The sequence below is a fragment of the Pristis pectinata genome, chromosome 4 (assembly GCF_009764475.1).
Source record: "Pristis pectinata isolate sPriPec2 chromosome 4, sPriPec2.1.pri, whole genome shotgun sequence".
NCBI classification, from domain to species: domain Eukaryota; kingdom Metazoa; phylum Chordata; class Chondrichthyes; order Rhinopristiformes; family Pristidae; genus Pristis; species Pristis pectinata.
Window position 1 is genome coordinate 22,419,109 of NC_067408.1, and position 25,334 is coordinate 22,444,442.

The window sequence follows — 25,334 nt, forward strand, 5'->3', positions numbered from 1 at the left end:
GAATAAAGGAGGAGAGTCCACTTGGTCCTGATGGAGTAGGAAAGGGAACCTGGATCTTCAGATGAAGGACAACAACATTCTACCCAACATCCTTGCCCTATGGCTTAAGGTGGGTGCTATGCCAGAGGCTCTCAAGATTAGCTTGACTCTGCTAATCCCCAGATCAAGAGCTGCTGAAAAGCTTTGATCAGCCAATCACCACTAGCCCTATGCTCCTAAGATTCTTCTTCAAGATTCTATCAGAGACTCTGAATCAATGAATGTTAGCCCAGTGTTTTATGGTGCAAACACCAGGTTGTGGTAAAAATATTATGATCCTGCTAAAGACTGAGGGAGTCCAAGACAACCCTCTAAAAGCTCATGATTTTGAACATGCTTTTGCCTAATGATTTATGCCCAATGAGTATACTAAATCAGTAGATGGACCTTCATACTAAATGCATGTTCAGCTGTGCATCAGAGCTGCATTTTAGCATCAAATCAATGGAGTTTTGTCATCCTCTGCATATCTGATAGATGTTCACTGTTTTTAGTATCTTTTATTAAGGTAGCATCAATGTGTTTTGTGTGAAGTGTACAGAAATCTTCTGGATGCAATGTCAAACAGAAAAGTGCTTCCAAGCCCAATTTCTGTAATAATGTTATTTTATTTTAAGAAACATGATATTAAAAACTGATACAAAATATTTAGTTTAAGTTAAGTAAACTAAATTACTGTTAACACTTTAATCAAATGTGACTTAATATCCACTGTTTTGGCATTCATTAATGGATCACTCATGGAAAAATGAATGTATTGAATCAATGCCACCCTTTGAAATGGAAGTATTTTTTATGTGACTGAATTGACAGATGCTATTGGCTAATTTTGCCAGAAATTATGTAATTTGAAGAAAGATTTGAAGTATTTCCATAGTTGGCCTCCCTGCAGCTCTGCAAAAATGTTTTTATTAACTCTTTAGTTTAAACTAATAATTGGATTACTTGCAAGATTTGAGTTTGGAAAATGTTGCTATCATTGGTTTCTGAAATAGACAACATCAGAATTCAGCCTGTAGTATTTTTTTCCCCACTTAACTGAAGTTTATTCATTTCAGACTGATGGTTTAAGTACATGAATGCCTGGCCACCACATGACTGTGAGGAAAGAAATTGGAATGGTAGCAGGGTTTCCCCCATAAGCAATATTGTACTGTTTTAAGAGCAAATTTGTTGCAAAAATCTGTAAAACTACAATCATACTAACTTTAACTAATTGTGCAACACTATTAGATGATATATCTTTATTAGTCACATGTACATCGAAACACACAGTGAAAGCATCTTTTGCGTAGTGTGTTCTGGGGGCAGCCCACAAGTGTTGCCACACTTCTGGCACCAACATAGCATGCCCACAACTTCCTAACCTGTATGTCTTTGGAACAAGATTAAAGTGCTGAGCCAGACAAGTTTTGATTTGTTCTATATTGAGTTAGCTGATCTCAACTGCAGTTGTGATGAGGATGTCACAATTTGGAAGAATGAGTAAAGATTCTTAAAAGACAAGAATGGGTGCTAACAAGTTAATTTCCCTTTGCTGGAGAATGTAGAATTAAGGGTTATTGCCTCTAAATGTTGGATATTTAGGGCTTAAAATACACTCACTCGGATGGTGAGAAACCCATTGAGGTATGGGTAAAATCAGAAATTTAGAGTTGATATCAAACTTCAGTTTGATACCATCTTTATAATGGCAAAGCAAACCTGAGCTACACCTCCTATTCTGTTCATGCCTGGCTGGTAAATATGTATTGTGGCTGTCAATCACCAGGTTGGCACTCAAAAGTACAGTGACATGGATAAGTTATGGGAGTAGTATTCAAAAGATGGAATAGTGAGGCAATAAATTGCAAATGAAGAGGGGAAAAGAATTACAAGTGTGTGTAGAATGTTTGAAGATCATTGCACTGCAGATTTAAACATTCTAACCTTGTGTAGGTTGGGCTGAAAGTACACTCAATCTCCTGCCAAAGTGAATCCAAGTTGTTAGCATGTCAGCAAGCCATATCATTTGAATAAATCTGTTATGACTGCAGTCACTAGATAATAATTGTGTTGAACTTTTAAAGCAAGTTTTAAGTTTTTTGTTTCAAGGGACAGATTTCTAATTGTGCACAACCTTGTGCATTGGACGATTTAAAAAAAACATCTCATTTCCTTAAGATATTTCTTTCTGCATTGTCCCCACCTCCCTCTTTAACTGCCAAATTATGCACACAGTTCAGTACAGGCACACAAAAACAACTTTTTTGTATTTTAAGTACATTATGTAAGATATCACCAGTTCAAAAGAATAAAAGGAAAAGCAGCTAAATTGATGGACATGCCTATGACCACATACACACACACCTGAATTTCTGACTTGACTTACTAAATGCTTAACAATGGTGATTTTTTTTTCTTTTTCAATCTTTTTATTAGTTTTCAAATTAATACAATATATATAACAGCAATGTTTGTACATGTAATACAAAGATCAGGAGAACAATCATGGAATAGATAATCATAAAGAACAATAAAATAAAATCTGTAGATCCTACAATCTCTTAGTAAATGAATACAATATGAAAGAAAGGAAAGAGATTTATCATATAAGAGAAAAAAATCCCCAAATCACTACGAAAAATTGTAAACAATATATCAAACCAAACTAAACAAAAATTTAAAAAACAAAAGACTGGACTGAAATTTCTCAGTAGAAACAGCAATATTATGTTGTCAACTCTGTTCCTCTAAATTGAAAAGTTACTGAAAGGGGATCTATATCATGTGGGAAAATATTGAATAAATGGACTCGTATCTTCAAATTTAAGTGAAGGATCAATAGTACCACTCCTAATTTTTTTCCAAGTTTAAACATGATAGTTTGAGAGAACCATTGAAAAGTAGTAGGGGGTATTGGATCCTTCCATTTAAGCAAAATGGATCGTTTGGTCATTAATGTAACAAAGGCAATCATACAGTTAGCGGAAGCAGATAAATGGCCAGACTCTATCCTTGGTAATCCAAAAATTGCAGTGATCCGATTAAAGGCAAGGGTGGGAGAATGTGCCTGGAGGCAGCAGAAGTGGGAGAAGTTCTCAATGAATACTTCTCTTCGGTATTCACCAAGGAGAGGGGTCTTGATGATGCAGAAGGGAGTGCTGGTAGGGGTAATGTTCTCGAGGTTGTAGATATCAAGAGAGAGGATGTGTTGAAGTTGTTAAATAATATCAAGACAGATAAATCTCTGGGGCCTGATGGGATTTTCCCCAGGCTGCTTCGAGAGGCGAAGGAGGAGATTGTTGAACCGCTGGTAAGGATCTTTGAGTCCTTGTCCACGGGGATGGTGCAGGAGGATTGGAGGGTGGCGAATGTTGTCCCCTTGTTTAAAAAAGGTAGTAGGGATAGTCCAGGGAATTACAGACTGGTGAATCTCACAGCTGGTGGGTAAGCTGTTAGAAAGGATTCTAAGAGATAGGATCTATGAACACCTAGAGAATCATGGACTGATTAGGGACAGCCAGCATCTTTGTGAAGGGAAGATCTTGCCTCACAAGCCTGATAGAGTTCTTTGAGGAGGTGACCAGGAAGATTGATGAGGGCAGTGCGGTGGATGTGGTTTACATGGATTTTAGTAAGGCGTTTGATAATGTTCCTCATGGTAGGCTTCTTCAGAAGGTCAGAGGCCAAGGGATCCAGGGAAGCTTGGCTGTGTGGATTAGGAATTGGCTTGCCTGTAGAAAGCAGAGGATTGTAGTGGAGAGAGTGCCCTCAGATTGGAGGGCAGTGACTAGTGGTGTCCCGCAGGGATCGGTTCTGGGACCTCTACTTTTTGTGATATTTATAGATGACTTAGATGAGGGGGTGGAAGGCTGGGTTAGTAAGTTTGAGGACGACACTAAGATCGGCGGTGTTGCAGATAGTGTGGAGGGCTGTCGGAGCTTACAGAGGGATATTGATAGGATGCAGAGCTGGGCTGACAAGCGCCAGATGGCGTTCAATCCGGAGAAGTGTGAGGTGGTACACTTTGGAAGGATAAACTCCAGGGCAGAGTACAGGATACATGGCAAGGTACTTGGCAGTGTAGAGGGGCAGAGGGATCTGGGGGTTCATATTCACAGTTCACTGAAAGTTGCCTCACAGGTGGATAGAGCAGTTAAGAAGGCCTATAGGATGTTAGCTTTCATAAGTCATGGGATTGAGTTTAAGAGCCGCGAAGTGATGATACAGCTTTACAAAACTCTAGTTAGACCACACTTAGAGTACTGTGTTCAGTTCTGGTCGTCGCATTTTAGGAAGGATGTGGAGGTGTTGGAGAGGGTGCAGAGGAGATTTACCAGGATGCTGCCTGGATTAGGGCATATGGAATATGAGGAGAGGCTTAAGGTGCTAGGGCTTTATTCACTGGAAAGGAGGAGGATGAGAGGAGACATGATAGAGGTATATAAAATATTGAGAGGAATAGATAGAGTAGACAGTCAGCGCCTCCTTCCCAGGGCATCAATGCTCAAGACAAGAGGGCATGGCTTTAAGGTTATGGGTGGGAGGTTCAGGGGAGACGTCAGGGGGAGGTTTTTCACCCAGAGAGTGGTTGGTGCATAGAATGCACTGCCTGGGGTGGTGGTGGAGGCAGATACATTGGACAGGTTCAAGGGTTTGTTGGATAGGCATATGGAGGAATGTGAGATAGAGGGATATGCGGGAGGAAAGGGTTAGATGGTGTGAGGGTGGTTTGATGGATGGCACAACATGGTGGGCCGAAGGGCCTGTTTTGTGCTCTATGGTTCTATAGGGTGATGTTGTCAATCAATATTCAATACGCTTGAGAGAATGTTTAAAAATGTCTTTCCAATATTTTTCCAAAAGAGGACAGGACCAAAACATATGTCAGAGAAGCCACATTTGATCTACATCTGTCACATATAGGATTTATATGGTGATTAAAAACGGGCTAGCTTATCTTTTGACATATGGGTCTGGTGACTTTTGAGCCCACCCTCTCACTCCCTTTTTTCCCCCTCCCCCACCCTCACTTTTTTTTTGAATCAATCTCAAGCATATTAGTACCAAAGGACCATCTGATAATTCTATTTATAGCCACTTACTCAGATGTATTGAAGAAGCCCAACTAATTGTCTGTCTGATCTTTTCCTCACCTTTAAATTAGACATGCACATGGCCTCCAATTAATGGCAACTCTGATAACATGACAAATTATCCAGGGGCATATTGGTACCTTGCAACTGTGTGGCACAGAGCATTGATATCCTAACATACATTAACTTCATGCACTGTTACAATATCAAATTTGTGCAGTCTTGTTCCTAAGCAATAAACTTGGTGAAATAGAAGCTGATGTTTTTTAATAAAAATGCTGCCTTGTATCTGCATCAATTGTCCATATAGATATCTTTATTAGTCACATGTATATCGCAACAGTGAAATTCATCTTTTGCATAATATTCTGGGGGCAGCCCACAAGTGTCGCTGTGCTTCTGGCGCCAACATAGCATGCCCACAACTTCCTAGCTCGTACGTCTTTGGAATGTGGGAGGAAACCCATGCAGACACGGTGAGAACGTACAAACTCCTTACAGACAGCAGCCGGAATTGAACCCGGTTCGCTGGCACTATAATAGCGTTACGCTAACCGCTACATCCTGGCATAGCAGCAAGGGGTCCTCGACATTTTTCTTAACTCCAATCTGTCTCAAGGTTTAAAAACTTTTATTCAAGTTGCAGGCTCTCTTGTTTATGAAAAGGAGAAGTTTATTTTGATGATTTTGGTTCTTGCAATGTTTTAGCTCAGACTTGCTCTGTATGAATAATAATCCAGAATTTAGATTTCCAAGAAATATGGTTACCTATTTATCAGAAGCCGTTGGACATTGTAATAACATTTAGCTTGTTGCACGTAACATGGGTAGTAGTTTCAACCACCTTGTCAGGAATGGGATAAACTTTTTGTAAACACCCTAGAGTATGTTTAAACTGACATTTTAAACAAAATCAAAGACCCCTTGTCTAATTCTACAAAACCCTTTTAAAATGGTGCTGTCAGTTGGATTCCTTATTGAAAATGAGGCTGGTGGAAATCAGTTATTGGTATTGGTTTATTATTGTCACTTGTGCCAAGGTACAGTGGGAAAAATTTGTCTTGCATACCGATCGTACAGGTCAATTCATTACACAGTGCAGTTACATTGAGTTGGTACAGAGTGCATTGAGGAAGTATAGGTAAAAACAATAACAGTACAAAGTATCACAGCTACCGAGAAAGTGCAGTTCAATAGGTGCAAGGTCACAACAAGGTAGATCGTGAGGTCAGAGTCCATCTCATTGTATAAGGCAACCATTCAATAGTCTTATCACAGTGGGGTAGAAGCTGTCTTTAAGTCTGGTGGTATGTGCCCTCAGGCTCCTGTATCTTCTACCTGATAGAAGAGGAGAGAAGAGAGAATGACCCAGGTGGGTGGGGTCTTTGATTATGCTGGCTGCTTCAGTGAGGGGTAAAGACAGAATCCAAGGAGGGACTGGATCCATGACCAATATCTTCATGTCTATGATTAAGTATCCACACTCCAGACATGAACAATGCCGATCTTTCTCCCCCTTGTTCCCAAATTTAAACTGATTTGTTTTTATGCATATTAATAGACTAGTCTCAGACAGACTCCCTAGCAAAATGATTTAATCTGCAACTCAGTAATAACAAAGCATCAGCTGCAGTTAGAAACAGTGAGCAGCTGTTTCTTGACATTGCAGAAGGATCACTGAGTACTGACACTTTTTTTTAAAATACTGATCTCATCTGTTATGTGTTTAATGTATTAACTTGGAAGTGAGTTGAGGAATTCAAACAAATGTGTTTATGCTTCCCAAACAAGCCTCTGCTTTATATGCGAACATGAGTGATCTGTAGAATGGTGGAATTAAACATATTTTAATCACTCGGCAAGGCTGTCTGCATCTGTGGAGAGAATGATAATTAAAGTTTTATATTGAGTTAACATTATTTATTTTTCCGGTTTCTACCTGCTTGCTACATCCAGAATTTTCTAATTTATCAGATTTCCAGCATCTGCATTATTTTGCTTTTGTAGGATGGTGGCTTCTGTTGTTCATGAGCTAGATAAGATAAAAGTATGACTTAGTTTGGCACTTCTGAGTAAAGATGTTGATTAGATTTTTTTCCCAAGTTAAATACGTACAACACTTATCTGCTTCTCTAATATCCTTTGTCACCTCTCCATGTTTCTACTTAGCAGAAGGCAGTGTTCATGCCAAGATGGGTTTGACGTGTGCCTTTCATCCTCTATTATCTTGTATGAGTAGCTATTAAAGTTGACCAGAGAAATGGATGGGAGTGAACACAAATGAACCCAATCATATTCTTATTCCATGTCAAAATGTACACTTTCCAATACACGTTGGAGTTTGATTTACTTTTTAATTCCCATCTTCCTTTTGGCATTCTCCCTAGTCTACCAATATTGATCTAGTTTCCCAGTTACAATAATGTCTGTAATTGTGTACTTTAGCACAGGTTAAGAATTCAACTTTGGTATATTGATAATTATCATAGTCCCACTTGACCACTAGGCCATCAATAATTTACTTGGTACTTAGGACCATAGAACAATACAGCACAATACAGACCCTTCAGCCCACCATGTTGTGCCGACCTTCAAACCACTCCTAAGACTATCTAACCCCTTCCTCCCATATATCCCTCTACCTTAAATTCCTCCATATGCTTATCTAACAATCTCTTGAACTTGACCAACGTATCAGCCTCCACCACCACCCCAGGCAGTGCATTCCATACACCAACCGCTCTCTGGGTGAAAAACCTCCCTCGAACTTCCCACCCATTACCTTAAAGCCATGCCCTCTTGTATTGAGCATTGGTGCCCTGGGAAAGAGGCATTGGCTGTCCACTCTATCTATTTCTCTTAATATTTTGTATACCTCTATCATGTCTCCCCTCATCCTCCTCCTGTCCAAAGAGTAATGCCCTAGCTCCTTTAGTCTCTCCTCATAATCCATACTCTCTAATCCAGGCAGCATCCTGGTAAATCTCCTCTGCACCCTTTCCAACACTTCCATGTCCTTCCTATAATGAGGCGACCAGAACTGGACACAGTACTCTGTGTGGTCTAACCAGAGTTTTGTAAAGCTGCATCGTTACTTCACGGCTCTTAAACTCGATCCCACGACTTATGAAAGTTAACATCCCATAAGTTTTCTTAACTACCCTATCCACTTGTGTGGCAACTTTCAGGGATCTGTGGATATGAACCCCCAGATCCATCTGCTCCTCTACACTGCCCAGAATCCTGCCATTTACCTTGTACTCCGCCTTGGAGTTTGTCCTTCCAAAGTGTACCACCTCACACTTCAATGGATCGAACTCTATCTGCCACTTGTCAACCCAGCTCTGCATCCTATCGATATCCCTCTGTAAGCTTCAGCAGCCCTTCACACTATCCACAGCACCACTGATCTTTGTGTCATCTGCAAACTTGCTAACCCACCCTTCCACCCCCTCATCTAAGTCATTAATAAATATCACAAAAAGTAGAGGTCCCAGAACCGATCCCTGTGGGACACCATTAGTCACAGCCCTCCAATTTGAATGCACTCCCTCCACCACAACCCTCTGCTTCCTACAGGCAAGCCAATTCTGAATCCACATGGCCAAGCCTCCCTGGATCCCTTGGCCACTGACCTTCTGAAGAAGCCTACCATGCAGAACCTTGTCAAACACTTTACTAAAATCCACATAGACCACATCTACTGCACTACCCTCATCAATCTTCCTGGTCACCTCCTCAAAGAACCCTATCAGGCTTGTGAGGCAAGATCTTCCCTTCACAAAGCCACGCTGGCTGTCCCTAATCAGTCCATGATTCTCTAAATGCTCATAGATCCTACCTCTAAGAATCCTTTCCAACAGCTTGCCCTCCACAGATGTAAGGCTCACTGGTCTGTAATTCCCTGGACTATCCCTACTACCTTTTTTGAATAAGGGGACAACATTCGCCATCCTCTAATCCTCCAGTACCATCCCCGTGGACAACGAGGACTCAAAGATCCTAGCCAAAGGTTCAGCAATCTCCTCCCTTGCCTCACAAAGCAGCCTGGGGAATATTCCGTCAGGCCCCAGGGACTTATTTGTCCTAATATTTTCTAACAGCTCCAACACATCCTCTCTCTTGATATCTACGTACTCTAGAACATTACCCTTACCAACACTGTCCTCAACATCATCAAGACTCCTCTCCTTGGTGAATACTGAAGAGAAGTATTCACTGAAAACCTCACCCACTTCCACAGCTTCCAGGCACACCTTCGCACTTTTGTCTTTAATGGGACCCACCTTTACTCTAGCCATCCTTCTGCTCTTCACATACGAGTAAAAAGCCTTGGGATTCTCCTTAACCCTACTTGCCAAAGCCTTTTCATGTCCCCTTCTTGCTCTCCTCAGCCCATTCTTAAGTTCCCTCCTTGCTACGCTATATTCCTCACGAGCTCTGTCTAATCCTTGCTGCTTACACCTTATGTATGCTGCCGCCTTCTTCCTACCTAGTTGTTCTACCTCCCTTATCACCCATGGTTCCTTCACCCTGCCATTCCTTCCCTGCCTCACCGGGACAAATTTATCCCTAACATCCTGCAAGAGATCCCTGAATATCGACCACATCTCTATAGTACATTTTCCCCTCAAAAATGTCACCCCAATTTACAGTCTCAAGTTCTTGCCTTATAGCCCCATAATTCGCCTTTCCCCAATTAAATATCTTCCCGTCCTCTTTGCTCCTATCCCTGTCCATGACAATTCTAAACGTTATGGAGCGGTGGTTGCTGTCCCCCAAATGCTCACCCACTGATAGATCTGTGACCTGACCCGGTTCATTACCTAAAACTAGATCTAATATGGCATTCCCTCTAGTCGGCCTGTCAACATACTATGACAGGAATCTGTCCTGTACACACTTAACAAACTCTGCCCCATCTAAACCTTTGGCACTTAGCAGATGCCAATCAATATTTGGGAAGTTGAAGTCTCCCACTTTAATAACTCTGTTATTTTTGCATCTTTCCAAAATCTGCCTCCCAATCTGCTCCTCAGTATCCCTACTGCTACCAGGGGGCCTATAGAATACTCCCAGTAGAGTAACTGCTCCTTTCTTGTTCCTAACTTCCACCCATATTGACCCTAGAGGGGATCCTTCTACATTATCCACCCTTTCTGAAGCTGTAATAGTATCCCTGACTAGTATCGCCACCCCTCCTCCTCTTCTCTCGCCCCCCCCCCCATCCTTTTTAAAACACTGAAAACCAGGAATATTCAATATCCATTCCTGCCCTGATGTCAACCATGTCTCTGTGATAGCCACAATATCGTAGTCCCATGTACTTATCCAAGTTCTCAGTTCATCTCCCTTATTCCTGATGCTTCTTGCATTTAAGTAAATGCACTTTAGCCCATCCACCTTACTACTTCTATAGCCTGTACTCTGCTTCTCCTTCCTCAAAGCCTCTCTACCTGCCAGATCTGACTTTTCCCTATCCCCTTCTTCCTCTGACCTACTCCTCTGGTTCCCTTCCCCCTCGCAATCTAATTTAAGCCCTCCCGAACCACCCTAGCAAACCTGGCCTCAAGGATATTGGCGCCCCTCAGGTTCGGGTGTAACCCGTCCTCTCTGTACAGGTCCCACCTTCCCCAGAAGAGATCCCAATGATCCAAAAATCTAAAAACCCTCCCTCCTGCACCAATTTCTCAGCCACGCATTTATTTGCCATCTCTTCCTATTCCTACCTTCACTATCACGTGGCACTGGCAGCAATCCTGAGATTGCTACTCTTGAGGTCCTGTTCTTCAGCCTTCTGCCTAGCTCCCTAAACTCACTTTTCAGGACCTCATCCCCCTTCCTACCTATGTCATTGGTCACCAACATGAACCACAACTTCTGGCTGTTCTCCCTCCTGCTCAAGAATCCTGTGGACCCGATCAGAGACATCCTGGAGCCTGGCACCTGGGAGGCAACATACCATCCGGGATTCATGCTCACTGCCACAGAACCTCCTATCTGTTTCCTTGACTATTGAGTCCCCTATCACTACTGCTTTCCTCTTCTCCTCCCTTCCCTTCTGAGCAGCAGGACTGGTCCCAGTGCCAGAGACCTGGCTACTGCTGCTAGGCCCCTGCAGGTCATCTTCCCCCCCCCCCCCCCCCCCCAAAAGCTTCCAAAGCAGAAAACCTGTTATTGAGGGGAATAGCCTCCAGGGTCCTCTCCACTTCCTTTTCCCTCCCCTGACAGTCACCCTTCTATCTACTTCCTGGACTCCAGGAGTACCTGCTTGGGGGGGGTGGGGGGGTGACTGTCTCCTGATGTACAGTATCTACATGACTCTCTCCCTCCCTGATGCTCCCCAGTGTTTGAAGCTGCAACTCCAGCTCATCAATTTTGAGCCGAAGTTCCTCCAGCCTCAAGCACTTACTGCAGGTGTGGCCGTCTTGGACTGCAGCAAGGTCCATGAGCTCCCACATCAAGTGGCTGCAGCACACCACCATGTCCTCCATCTGAACTAATTCTTTTCCACTACCATGCCCCCCCCCCCCACCTAGTTTTTCCCTACTTAAATATTTCTAACAGATAACAGGTAAACCTTACCTTTACTTACCAGCTACTCACCTGCCTCACCCCTTTAAGCCGAAGCCCCTTAAGCCAAAGCCCAAATCACTCTGCTCCCTCTCAATCTGCCGCCCGCTCCGACGCTTTATGGTTCTAAGAGCTGAACTGTAAAGAAGGTGTAAAAACAAATAATTGGTTTTGGAATTTGTATTTCTTGAAAGTTAAACCTCCAAGAATTCTCAGACAGATTCTGTCAGGCTAGAAGTTTTGGCTAACTCTGCTGTGTTCTAAATACAGTTACATTTATGTTCTTTTATCAATATCTCCATGACTTTTCTTTTTGTCCCAAGGAAAGTGTCTTATTTGTATGTCAGTAAATTTCCACAGTGACTGTCACTAAACTATTTAAGATATGTGATATGTTTCTGTTGAATTTCTAGTAAGAGTTACTGAATATGAATCAGCATTGGAATCCTGTTTGCCTCTGAGTCAACTGAGGGAGGATATCTCAAGTGTGCTAAAGATTCCAGCGATGTTGAGGAAGATGGAGGGATGGAGGACCACAGTTACAGTATGACTTAAATTCAGATGTTAGTACTGTGGATAGGACAAAAGGAGCAGAGTGGTTCAAATATTGTCTTGGGAATGACGGCAATGAGTTTGGAAGGTGAAAGTACGTGCAAGGAATTGGAAGAGGAGAAAGAATTTATAGTGGAGTCAAATGGATTCTGTTGAAGGCATGATAGCAGGTTTGAAAAAAGAGAAAACAGTACCAGAAGAGAGAGTTGTTTACAACCTGAGGACCACAGAGTATCATTTGTTCATGGAAATTCAGTGGAGAGATCTGTGTGTGTGTTGGGGGTGGGTGTGGTGGAATTGAGGTAAATTTGTAGAGGAAATGTGGGGGATGTACTTTTAAAAAAAAAAGTTGCAAGTTTGGAAATAGTTTTGGGGGAACTTTGGCTTGGTCTACAAAGAAGAGAAAACACAAAAATAAATGGTCTGTCTTCAAAGTCCATGCTTTCCTTTTTTTTATCGGGGATAAACTGGATATGATGTTCTGATGAACCAGTGGATAAGTTGATGAACCTTATAAACATTTAACACATTTTGCACAAAAGGAAATTGATCACAAAAAGAACAAACTGCTTGTGGCACTTGATGCACTTTGCTTAACAGAGAATTATAATTTTGGGGGTTTCTGTATTTGATTTCTATCTAGTAATCTTGGTTGAAAAGTTTAAAGCACTTCTGGGCATTCTCTGTCAAAGCTCAGATATTCCAATGTTCTTTGTCTTGGGTTAAACGTATTTGATCTTGGGAATGGGAAGCAAAGGGGAATGACTTACTACATGAAACTACCATTCTTCATACCACATTTTTCACAGTTTTTGGAAAATTAAATTCTTCACATGCAATTTCATTGGATGAATTTTATGGTCTGAGTCACAGGAACATGTGTTTCTCACCATGCTCAAAGCTGCCCAAAGGTTTTTTTTTGTATTTGAGGGAAGACCTGTTCCAAAGGGGTGCCATCACCATGTGAGACCAACTCGACATGGTTCTTTAAACACTCATTGATGAATTCTTTACTGTGACGTGAAGTGTACGACACAAGGGTCTGTAAAACAGGATTTAAATTGTGTACAGAAAGCAAAATTAATATTGGGAAAGAAACTGGATTGAAAGAGCACTTAAATCAACATTCACAAAGAATGATATGCTACAACTGTGAGAATTGTATTTTTGGCAGCAAAATTTTTTGGAAGTAATTATCACTCATTGCCTGTTTTTCTTTTTTAAGAAAAAAAATCACTTGTCCTTAAATATATCAATCTGAGCTGCTACCTGGCATGTTTAGTGAATAAGTACCACAACACCATGCCATTGGATGGATTTCATTGCTAAGGTAGTTGATGAAAATATATTATCTTTAGTCTGTGAGCTGAGGGGTAACCTCAAGTCTATTCCAGATTTCTGCATTGAACTACATGTCTATATACTCCAGTAGTTACTGTCCACTGTTAGCCTCTATTATTAGTATCAAAATCCAGGTCATTTATGATCTATTAAGCCACGTTTGCAATTCCTTTTCCAGAATGTGCTGTTATTCACTGGTGTAGAAGTAGTTTATAAAATGTTTTCCAACTAATTCCTAGGTTATTGCAACACAATGAAGTCTGTTGAAATTAATGAATGATTGGTTCAGATTGATTGCATGCAATGTTTTCTTCTGCTTCTGTCTTTTATGAGGATTGATTAAATTTTTATTGCTTTCAGTAATGTCAATCATGTACTGTTTAATTTGCTTTCCTCAATGTATTAAGGAGGAAAGCAATGTTTTAACATATAGTCATCTCCACTGGGGCAAGGAATTGTAGCCAACACATGTAATAATCATTTAAAATCCAAATACTTTGTTCTGATAATGTTTGGGAAAGATTGACTAATTCGTGTACTGACATTTTGAGAATCCATAATCCATATTCCCCAGGAATATATTTGCATTCCATGCAGAGCCTCAATTTTTTTTTCCCTTCACACAGGACTGCAGACCCACTGGGAGTCCAAATAACAGAAAGCCTATGCCATTTGCAGTTGGTGCAAATACAAATGAGACCAGACAGTTTGCAAGTACACAGTACAACACTCCTGCTGCATTGTATGCCAATGACAGCATAGACCACACTTTGCAGGAACAGTTAAGTGGCCTTCATGTTGCCTCTCCACAGCAGTAAGTATACCTTAATGATTTTGTCAAAACTATATTACCCACCCTCTTTGCACAAGAAACTAAGTAAGGAAAAATGTACAACAGTTCTTCTCCTTTCTCACTGTGGCCAAGTGTTAACAACTCTTGCAGTCAAATACCTTTCTAACTCTCGCTGTTTAGGCTCATGTACAAATAGTGTGGTTTGGGAGGATGGCTGCCGCTCCATGGAACTATGAGCCAGCAGGAGAGGAGACTAAATATAATTGAGAGACAAAGAAGCAAGTATACATTGAAATAATTCTTAGTTCTTCTCGTGTTGTTGTAAAATACATAGGTGCCAAGGGTCTTACTTCACATAATCAGTAATGACTTTTATTGTAACACATCAGCATTTAGCACAACATTCAATCAGTTCTGAATCAACTTCACTTGGATTTATGATGTCTGTCTAGTTGGTTTTTCCTGTAGGGCCCTCTGATTCTTAAGCAGAGGACAATATAACCATTGTCTTTTTGTCCTGATAATTAATGGCAAACAGATGCTTGCTTGTTTTTTTCCTGAGGGAGTAAAATAATTCTGCCCTTCCTGCAACTTGAGGAAAAAGTAAAAGTACATAGAAATTCATTGCAGTTGATTTTGAAAGTATCAAGGCTTAGAAATGTGGTTGGCAAGTGCAAAGACTCAATAGCTGTTGCATGACAGACCCATGAATGTTTTGTTCATGAACCCACTGCTAGAAATTTCAGTACAGTGTGCTTCTGAATCTGCGTTGTGCACCTTTCCGATCCCTGTCCTTCATTGGCCATTGGGCCAGGTCAGGGCTGCATCATGTCACTTTGGGGTTAGGATTAGGGTTTTGGCATTTTTGTAAACCTCCTGGGTTTGGGGATTAGGGAAGGTGACTTTTTCAAGGAGGGATGGAGTCTGCATCCCCTTTTGCCCCACCCCAGAGGGAGAGTACAACATGTAACTTGAAGAACCTGCCCAAGTTGTGGTTCTAGCACATGCATTGGATTTTCTCAAGCAGGCACCCTTGCATCACATTGAAGAATGCTTCATAGGTTCCACAAAAGTCGTTGGACTCCACTGAGGTGTATTAGTTCCTTATGCATTTGCACACTTTGATTTGTGAAGTAAGTCCCCTTTTTTTTTATTCATTGACATCGGATTGCATGGCACTCAAAAGTTTTGGCATTAAATCTAATTTCAAAGGAGACATTTTTTACAAGTGACTGAAGAAATGTAGAGAGTTGGTTGGGGGGAGGGTTAATCTTGTAAACTTAAATGTTGTATCCCACAGTTAGATAAGCTGATTGTTTACAGTAACTTGTACAATATATGCCCTTATTTTCCTTTGTATTACTTATTCACCAGGTGCATTAAACTACACCTTGCTGATGCAACACGCCACTTTCTGCTATTTTTTTCACATCTTGAACAATTTAGCCATATTTATGACTTTTGGTCATCCTCCGTTACCTTTTCAATGTCCATTCTCGGTTTGAGAGTTGAGACAATTGTGGCAAGCCAGTTCAATTCTGGAAATATTAGAACCAAGCCCATCCACTGATTTTCATCACAAAAAAACTGCTCCCATATAATCTTCAGAAATGTCATACTAGCACTATTTATTTGGAGGATTGCATTAATCATCCATTACTAATGCTGCCCGCCCATTATATCTATTCCTGTAAATTATAATACCATTATTAAACAGCAAGTACCAGAGAATACCTTGTATAATCCACGAACCACATAATGTGAATATAACCAAAATTTCTTTAACTAGGAATATCCTGAAGCATGATAATTTTGTGCATTTGTTTTAGACTGCCTGCAAAGTAGGAAACAATAAGTGATGCATGTAAGTCACCTGTGAAGTGAGTTCTGGAAACTCATGAATGACCATGGACATACTGTATTTCAAAAAGGGGGAGAAGTTCTTGTAACTAGATTTCTGGTGGTGGGTGAGTTTGGGGGGGGTAGAATTAGTGTTACTAGTGGAATAAGAAGTGTGTTATGATTGCAATTATTCCATAAACTTAGGAATGAACAATGCCCTCTAAGTGGGCTTGAGTTTGGGTGGGATATTGAATGATTCAGCATTATAGCTTGATCAAACACTTTTTCTTGAATACCTCTATTCTTTCTGTTTTATGGGTGGCCCTGAGATTTTAGTTGCTTAGCATTTTAATTCTCCATCCAATTCTTAGTTTTACCTCTGTCCTTGTCCTCCTACATTGTTCGAATAAAGGCCAATGCAAGCTGAAAATAGCATTTTGTGTTTTAAATGGATGATATTTTTAGCCTTCCAGCCTGAACATAATGTTAAGTAGTAATTACAGCTTCAGTTTTCATGGACAGAATTGCATCTTCTTCATGCTCCAATCTTTGCCTTTCCTTTCTCATCCTGTTACCTTGCACGATCATCCTTTTTTTTGCTCTGTAGTCACTCTTGCCTCCCCATTTCAACTGGATCAGTCCTTTCTTTATTGTTCTATTCCTGGCTCTTCTGTATGAATGCATTAATCTCCTAACTACTTGCAATTCTGATGAACCTAAAATACTAACTATATTTTCTGTGACTGGTTGACCATTACCAGGTAAATAGATGGTGCACAGCTGAAGCAAAGGCAAATCGTGCCTAGTCTGTGTCTATCAACTCATTGTAAATAGTCATATCATCCAGTACTAAATGGGCAGTATTTTGTTTTTCTACTTTTATTTCTGATGTACAACATCAATATATTGTTCTTGCTCTGTTTACCTGTATATCTATCGTCTGTGAACTACCTTACTCCACTTGGAATGGAGGAACTGTATGCTCCAGCACCTTGCATATAAATAAGTGGATGTCTAGTATAATAGAATCAAATGAACAGGTTTGAATGCTTCAATACAGATGGCACATTGTATATTGATGCCCAGTGTTTTCAGAATTGTAGTATGATTTTGCTTAATTTCAGCATGTAATTTTTGTATCAATGCTTAATTTGCATAACTATATTTCTTAAGCACTGAATCATCAAAGTTGTCGCCAAAGTTGTGGAATGAGGTTGACACTGAATCAGATGTTTATAAGATGCTTCGGGATGGTGAAGAACCGCCATCAGAACCCAAGCAGTCGGGATCTTTCAAAATGCTGCAGGGAATGCTGGAAGCTGAACAGACAGGTAAATAGTGCGCAGATAAAGCAAAGGCAAATAGTGCCTAATCTGTATCCATCCGCTCACTGTAAGTAGCTGTATGGTTTCTGACATCCAGTGTGAAATGGGACAATTTTTTTTAGCCACATAGGGAAGCCATCAATTTGGGCACCCACTAAACTGTTATTTTGCCACCACTCTGTATGTCTCCCTGGCAATTGTCTCGTTGGTCATTCTGCTCCACATTGAACCATGTGTTGCTGAAACCTTCATCGAGGCCTTTGCTACCTCCTAGACATGACTATTCCAGCTCCACCCTGGCCAGTAAACTGACATTATCTGTTCATGTTCTCAAATTCCATTGGTTCATCATGTGTGCAAGCTGACCTACATTGACTACTGGCTGTCTTGACTTTAAGGAATAGAATTTATAAAAATAATTTCAAATGTCTTCAAGGCCTCAACTGTGTCTAACCTCCTGCAGAACATCTACCTGTAGATGTGCAGTTCTTGCCTCTTGTACTTGTAATTTTAATTGCTTAGATAATTGTTACTATGCTTTCAGCTACCAAGGAACTATGGGCTGGTCTTCCCTTTCTTAGATCCTCTGTCCCTTAGCCTATATCCCCTCAAAGCTCATTCAAATCATATCATTAAACAAGCTCTTAGTCATCACTGGAGCTATGGTGGTGGTATAGAGGTTAAATTACCAGATTAATCACACAGAGGGTTAACAATCATCAGGCCATTTCCAATCTCACCACGGCAGTTACTGAATTTAAATTCAGTTGATTCTTTGGAATTTAAAGCTTCTGGATTATCTTGAAAACTTTTCTGGTTCACTGGTGTTCTTTTGGGAAAGAAATTTGCCATCCTTGCATGCTCTGGCCTTTGTGGCTTCAGATCTGCAGCATTGTGGCAACTTTTAAAGATCCTTCAGCAAGCCACTAAGGTTTATCCTAGTTGCCATGTTAGGGTTAATCTGATCAGTGGTGGTACCAAGCTTCCTTTAGAGATTGTTCTCAACCTAGAGTACCTTTTTGTGCCCTTGCTTCTCTCACTGCATCTTCCAGCTGACCTTGTAAGGTCCACCTTGGTCTACTACTCCTTAATGGTATGATCAGGAACTGATAACACTTGCAAATTTCAGGTCATGGCTTTTGAATATACCCAACCATAGTTAAGATGACGTGATAACATAAACCTTCGGTAGGCTGCAGATCATCGATGCCAGAGTCTTGCTGTTGTATTTAATAGAAGATGAATGATATTTTGCATATTCCAGTCAGAAATCTCATTTTAATCTGGGTAAATAGTTGCAGATCAACATCAAAAGCATAACTAGAAACTGACCAAGTATTTGTATGCATATCAGTCTTTGTTCTCTGTGTGAGAAAATTACCAACAGTGACAGGAAAGTAATATCTTTATCTTGTAAAATTTCTTGTAGGTGACAAAAGTGAAAGGCCAGCTGCCGTCAAAAGTATGAAATCCCCCGTATCAAAATTCAGCAATGCTCCACCCACAATACAGAAGTTGCCACAGTGTACTAGATGTGAGACTGGCATAGTGTAAGTATACAAGGCTTCAGTAGAACCTTGTATTTATACATGTGTACCAAAATGATGAATGAGGAGGAAGTATTCTAGGGTTTCAGTTCCTGGTCTCGTCTATTGTCCCCATATGAGTATATTCCAGTAGGTCAACTAGCAAGTATGTGATTAGGATTCTGATATCCAATTGCAAACTGCTAGTGCACGCATCCCATGAAAGGGAACTAGAGGAATGGGATACTGTTGTCCCACCCACCCACCCACAGGACTGGAGGTGGGGTGAAAACATTTTTGAGAGTCTTTACAAGTAAGTTTTTTGTTTTGAAGTGGAAAATTGATGTGTCAAATTCTGACAAGGTATTCAAAGTGATTTATTTTGTTTGGCAAAAAGTTGGGATTGAAATATCAATCAATAAATTGGGAAGCTGTTTTGCAGAAACAATACTGATTCCCTAACATTTATTTTTTCCTGTCCTTGCCTCTTGTTCTTCACTTTTTTTTTTACATTTTTTTGATTTCTCTGGCTTACCAAACTGATATTAAATAGCAGTGGCAAAGTAGCTCTGGTTGACTTCTGTTATTTAGAGGAAAGAATGTCACTATCTGGGAATGAGCAGCAGCTTCTCAATCTTTCTATTCACCCATTTATGTTATCAGATTTGATAAGTTTATTTCAAATCACTATTCCTGAAGCAGCAACTTGGGTTCCCTTGTCAAAGTTTCAAATGAGTTAATGTCCATTTGAAATATGGAGTGGCACAGTGGGCCAACAGGTGGCCTCCTAGCTCCCATGACCCAGGATTGATCCTGACATCTGTCTGTGTGGAGTTTACACCATCTTCCTGTGACTATGGAGGTTTCCACAGGTGCTCTGGTTTCCCCTCTCATCCGAAAGATGTGCTGGTAGGTTAATGTGCTCCTGTAAATTATTGTTATTGTAGGTGACTGACTTCAGAATCTGGTTGGATTGATGGTTATGTGAGAGGGAAAGGACACGGAAATGTGTCAGGGAATGGGATTGGTGGGAATGGGCTCCTATGTTGTGAGGAATGAGAAAGTGTGAAGTAGCCAATCCTTTCTCACTGGGTTTGGTTCCTCACTCTGTAATTTGAAGGAAATATGTGTTGACATTATGGATCACTTTTTGAAAGATATTCTCATCTATCTTGTTTTTCCTCTTCCATTCTCTCTCCCTATTATCCTGATGATTTTTTTTTAATTTATATGATCACTGCACAGCTCATCTCTGCATTCCTCTGAATCATTTCTTTTGTCTTTCTTGACATATTTATTTTCTTTCTAGTGGTGCTGTTATTAAGGCACGAGAGAAGCTATATCATCCAGCATGCTTCATGTGTTCTGACTGTGGATTAAATCTAAAGCAAAAAGGATACTTCTTCATTGAAGAGCAACTATATTGTGAGACCCATGCAAAAGCAAGAGTGCAGCCTCCAGAAGGTTATGAAGTTGTGGCTGTGTATCCCAACTCCAGGGTGTAAGCAAGTGCTTTGTGGATCTCCTTGTATTTAAAAAAAATACTTTCTTTTTGCTCTAATATCTGAATTCTGACTCTTGTGTGCCATAATTTAAATCTGTTAGTATTGAAAGAATGGGTAGAATCAAAATGATCATACATCCAGAAATGATAAATTTGTCAAAATGCTTACCAAGCATTTTGACAGATGCTTACCAAGCATTTTCAAACAATTGTGTTAAATTAACTTGCAGTTGACTGCATCAGATTTATTTTTTGTATTTTTTTTACCTCTGCCTGCTTTTCTGTAAATGTTTATTTCTGCTGTATTTGGATATCCATCACTTGTGTTTAATCACAGACTGGGAACTAATGGAGGATATTTTATAGTGAAGGAATCTCAGCTGAACTCCTCTCTTTCCATTGGTGGTAGGAGAGGTATGGTGAAGGTGGTCATATGACAATCACTTGCAAGGTCTGCTGTATTTTCCTTAAACTGGAACACTTCATTTGCAGCATTCCAAAACTAGCATTGTTTATCAGCAAAACTCACATGGACTAATATGTGCACTCTGGTCTCTGAGTGTGGCAGGTTCAAATTGTTCATATTTTTTTCACTTAAGACTGCTTTTGTGAAATTTCAGTGAGAAATTTAGGTCAAGTTTTCTTTCATTTTAAGAACTATAAAACAGGTCACATTTATGGCACAGAAGCTGCTTAAAGTTATTACTTCCATTTCTTTCAGAATTTTAACCAAATAAGTGTCTCTCTGCTCACCTTTAATAGCACAGTAACTTAAACAGAAAAATTCTACTCAAATGTGAAACCAATATATATAAGAAAATCTTTCTAATTGCACTTCCAGATCATGTAGGTTAACTAGAAGTGGATACAAAAAATTAATGCTGCTTAAAAATGACGATGACCAGCTTTTCTTTGCAGGGGATGGTATGTTTGCCATGTCAGATTATTAGTAGTTGTTATTTCAGACGAAAAGCTAATGTGTGCTGCTTTGTTTCAGTACTGCCTTCCTTAAGGAACTAATCACATTGATGGTTTCCAGATAACAGTATATTCCTGCTCTGTTAAGAATTTCATCTTGTGTAATAATACTGTTTTCTATATGCTTTAGACTTGATTGTGATTGTTAGTCTTGCCATTAGTTTTATTAAAATGTGTATTTTGCAACATTAATATACCTACTGCTTTCAACCAAGCTGTTAGTTCAGGTTGGTATTGCGTTGTATATGAATAATCAAAAGGCAGCTCTAAACTAGTATTATGTGCTGAAACATCTGGCTTGTGTGTTCCATTTTGTTTTGTGTAAAATTAGTCAGAGAATAGGACCTAATGTGAGTTTGCCATTTTGCTACTTGAGGTAACCCAGAGCATGAATATTGTAAATAATGTGAGTAACTATTCCACCAATGGAACAGGAATATGAAATGCTAGGAGCATTACTGGGAAATACTGCAACTGGTTCCTTACTGAAAAATATGTTCTTAATTGTTTAATTTTGGGCCTCATTATTTACACCTGCTCACTCTGAATGGCTGCCTCATTTCTTGCACATGTTGAAGAGCAATAAAGGTTTCTAACTGGTTGCTTGAATTCAAGGCTGGAAGTACTTTTCATTCAGAACAGGTGTTGAAGGTGGCTGTGAGACAAGTCAAACTTGATGGGTCACAGTGGGGAACCTGGGTAAGTGGTTTTGGATGCAGTTTTGAAATGTTTTTGGTTGTTTTGGAAGCATTTTATGGCAATTTCATTTGGGGATGAATGGGTGCAATGTGGTGGTAAGTAGAGGTGGATCAGACAATAAAGATACCTTTGTTTGAAGAAATGCAACCTATTTATTGCTTCCATAGGCACTGAAAATAGATTTTTTTTTTGAAATTTTATTGCAGTGTGGCACAAGATGACCCTCCAAGATTAATGTCCTTTCTTTGGTTATGGGGTGGAAGGGAGAGGAGAGGGATAAATAGGGCTGAAGGGCTACATTCACATCTGTCTCTATTCCTCCACTTGCTGCTCCTTATGTCCTGGACTTCACTTGGTTTCCCTCCTGGAAAGATTAATAGTCAAGCTCTAAGCGGCTGCTTTGTGAGCAATGATTGACGTTGTTATGAGTTGGAACTGAGATGGTCCTGACTCTTACTGGCTTTGGGAAAAGGAATGGAACATATTCTGGTTGATATTCAAATATAGTTTATGCATTATATTGCCTGGTATTTTGCTTGAATGTACACTGCAGTGGAAGGTAAGTGAGTGAGATAATGGAGATGTATGGTATTGGTCTTGAGCTCGGTGGAGGTTTGTGACTTTTCTGATAATGTACAACCTGATTTGTACACCTACTTTTGCTTTTGTGCGTCATTTTGTCCTGCAACAGTTAAATAACAAGTATGAGGAGAAAGTGATTCCCTTAATGGGTATGAACACTTTTATACATAATAAAATCAAGACACCATTGTAAGATTTTTTGGATGAGAGCATTTTAGGGTAAATGCATGTCCAAGTACTGCAAATCGTGCCCTAACCATGGATGGTGGGCATTCAGACGAGTCATATTAGGTGAAAGGAAAATGTTATGTTGTATTACTTTTCCCATTTTCTCAGTACAATGTTATGGTGTGTAGGCTGCCTTGTTTATGTAGTCCATTCTTCTGTGTAGAGTAAACAATTTTGAGATGGGCTCTTGTAGTTTGTACCAATCATGGTAATGTAGCATCAATGTGATTAATCATCTACCACCCTTCCCTTAGCAGCACCCTTTTATAGCTGTATTATTATAAGTTTCATGGATACAACATTGGATCAACAAGCAATAGAGTGAAAGCCACAGGAATTACCTCTGTCTAACTCTGCTAAATTGGTTAGTTCACAATTCCTAACATCCAATGTACCATTCATTAGACATCTCTCAAGGACAGGATTCTACCATGTTGATGCAAGTTTTCTCTTGTGGGTGGACCAAAATTAGTGTAGGTTTTGTTCTGCACATTTTTCTTCCCCCACCACCCATGTGTGGAACTGAATTTAAAAATAATTTGATATTCTAATGAAACAATATTACATTGTGTTTATAAAGAATCTTGTTGTGTATACATATCAAACAGAGCAACAGATTCTTGTATATAGAATCAAGTTGTATATTGTCTCCAGTATTTTTGTTTCTTTTGCCACGCTAAATGAATGCTGTCAATGTGTTGGAATTATGAATTTCTGATAACTTATCAAGGCATTACACATCAGCTTGAAATCCATTTAAAACCCTTGGCTGGATAATCAATTTCTAAAGCATTACAATAGTCATGTTAAAGATGAATGGAAAGATTTTTTTAAATGCAGAGTTTAGTACAATGCACATTTGTCAACAGATGAGTGAGATGGCAAAATAACTTTGTATATGAATTGTATATTAATGTAGTATTTCAGAGGTGGTTACTTTGATCATTAAACCACTTATTCCTTTTATGAAATGTGCAACATTTTAAAGGATCTAAGTGGCATGTAATTGGGTTTGACCATTTTGGCTGTTCAATACATTGTAATTTTCTTTGCCAGTACAAATCATGGAATATTGACCAATTCTGAAATGCTGCATAAACACAGGTGTATTGTTCAATGTATGTGCTTCTTGCAAAGCCTTGAAAGAATAAAGTGTCTCTAATGTGCTGGTTACATGAGGCCTAACAAAATAAGGATGTGAACAATTTATTCTTTACACAATGTAATTTGTATCTGTCATGATAAAAATATGACTTGGTTCCAATATGTTTCTGTAATGGCAAAATCATGTAACCATAAGTGATTCAGTAAATTGTCAAACTAGTTTGTTGACACTCTGAAAACAATTCAGTTCCAGTTTTGATGGCTGAACAAAAATGCCATTTTCTTTAAATCATGGTAACAGGAAATGGGTCTGTACAGTTATGGCAGATAAATGGGATCAATATTTTCACATGCCTGTCAAAAATTCTATTTAAATCTTTTATTCTATTAGCCCATCTGATTCTACTCTAAATTTGAATTGTGTACTGGTTTCTTGTATCCAAGTTTTTAACAGAAACTTCACGTATAAAGGTTGTTGAAGACACTAATGCTTACTCTATTTATCTTCCCATTCCTTTGGACTTTGAATGTTAACTCTATATTATGTATTTTAGTACATTTACACTGTCATCTACAAATATTCCTGTTTCAGTTTTAACTCTGAAGATTGTTAATTCTATAAGTTACAATTTCCTCTGTATTCATGTCTTAAATTGCATAATTATGACACTAAACACCACTAGAGGATGCAAATAAAGCCATGAACATGCATTTTTGACTGGTTATTTCATATTTCTGTTCAAACTCTTTGGAGAGTCATTGGTTACTGGTACTAAATTTCACCCAATCTGATACAAGCCAAAGGGGTCCATCACAGTAGAGCATTTGAACTTTTGAAATGTACGTAACCATAGAGCTTCTTGTGACCATAATCTGATGTCCATATTTATCATGATGCACCACAATGTGAGTTCAATATTAAAGCACCATATTCCATTTCTCTCCAGTAAAATTACTAAGCTTACTTAGTGATGCAGAAATGCTTTTAATCAAGAACTGTATTAAAATATATACTGTATTCCAATTTAACTTTTCAGAAGTCAAAGTTTGGCTCTTGTAGATTTGTATGACTTTTCCTGGTTCCACTTGTTTCATGGAGGAGAAATGACCCACATTTACCCAGTAACTCACAAAGCAATCATCCAGATTTCATACTGTTGATTTCAAACC

The 25,334-nt window shown here is 39.6% G+C and overlaps 1 protein-coding gene across 1 annotated transcript in view; it reads left to right on the forward strand.

Annotated features, from left to right (window-relative positions):
• Positions 1-24,874, forward strand: part of LOC127569828 (PDZ and LIM domain protein 4-like) — a 78,888-nt gene extending 54,014 nt beyond the window's left edge. Inside the window, exons 4-7 of the mRNA XM_052014774.1 lie at positions 14,210-14,397; positions 17,392-17,549; positions 18,973-19,093; positions 20,379-24,874. Coding sequence (XP_051870734.1) covers positions 14,210-14,397; positions 17,392-17,549; positions 18,973-19,093; positions 20,379-20,574 — 663 coding nt within the window. The 3' untranslated portion in view covers positions 20,575-24,874. The remainder of the gene's footprint in view (positions 1-14,209; positions 14,398-17,391; positions 17,550-18,972; positions 19,094-20,378) is intronic.
• The last annotated feature ends 460 nt before the right edge of the window (positions 24,875-25,334 follow it).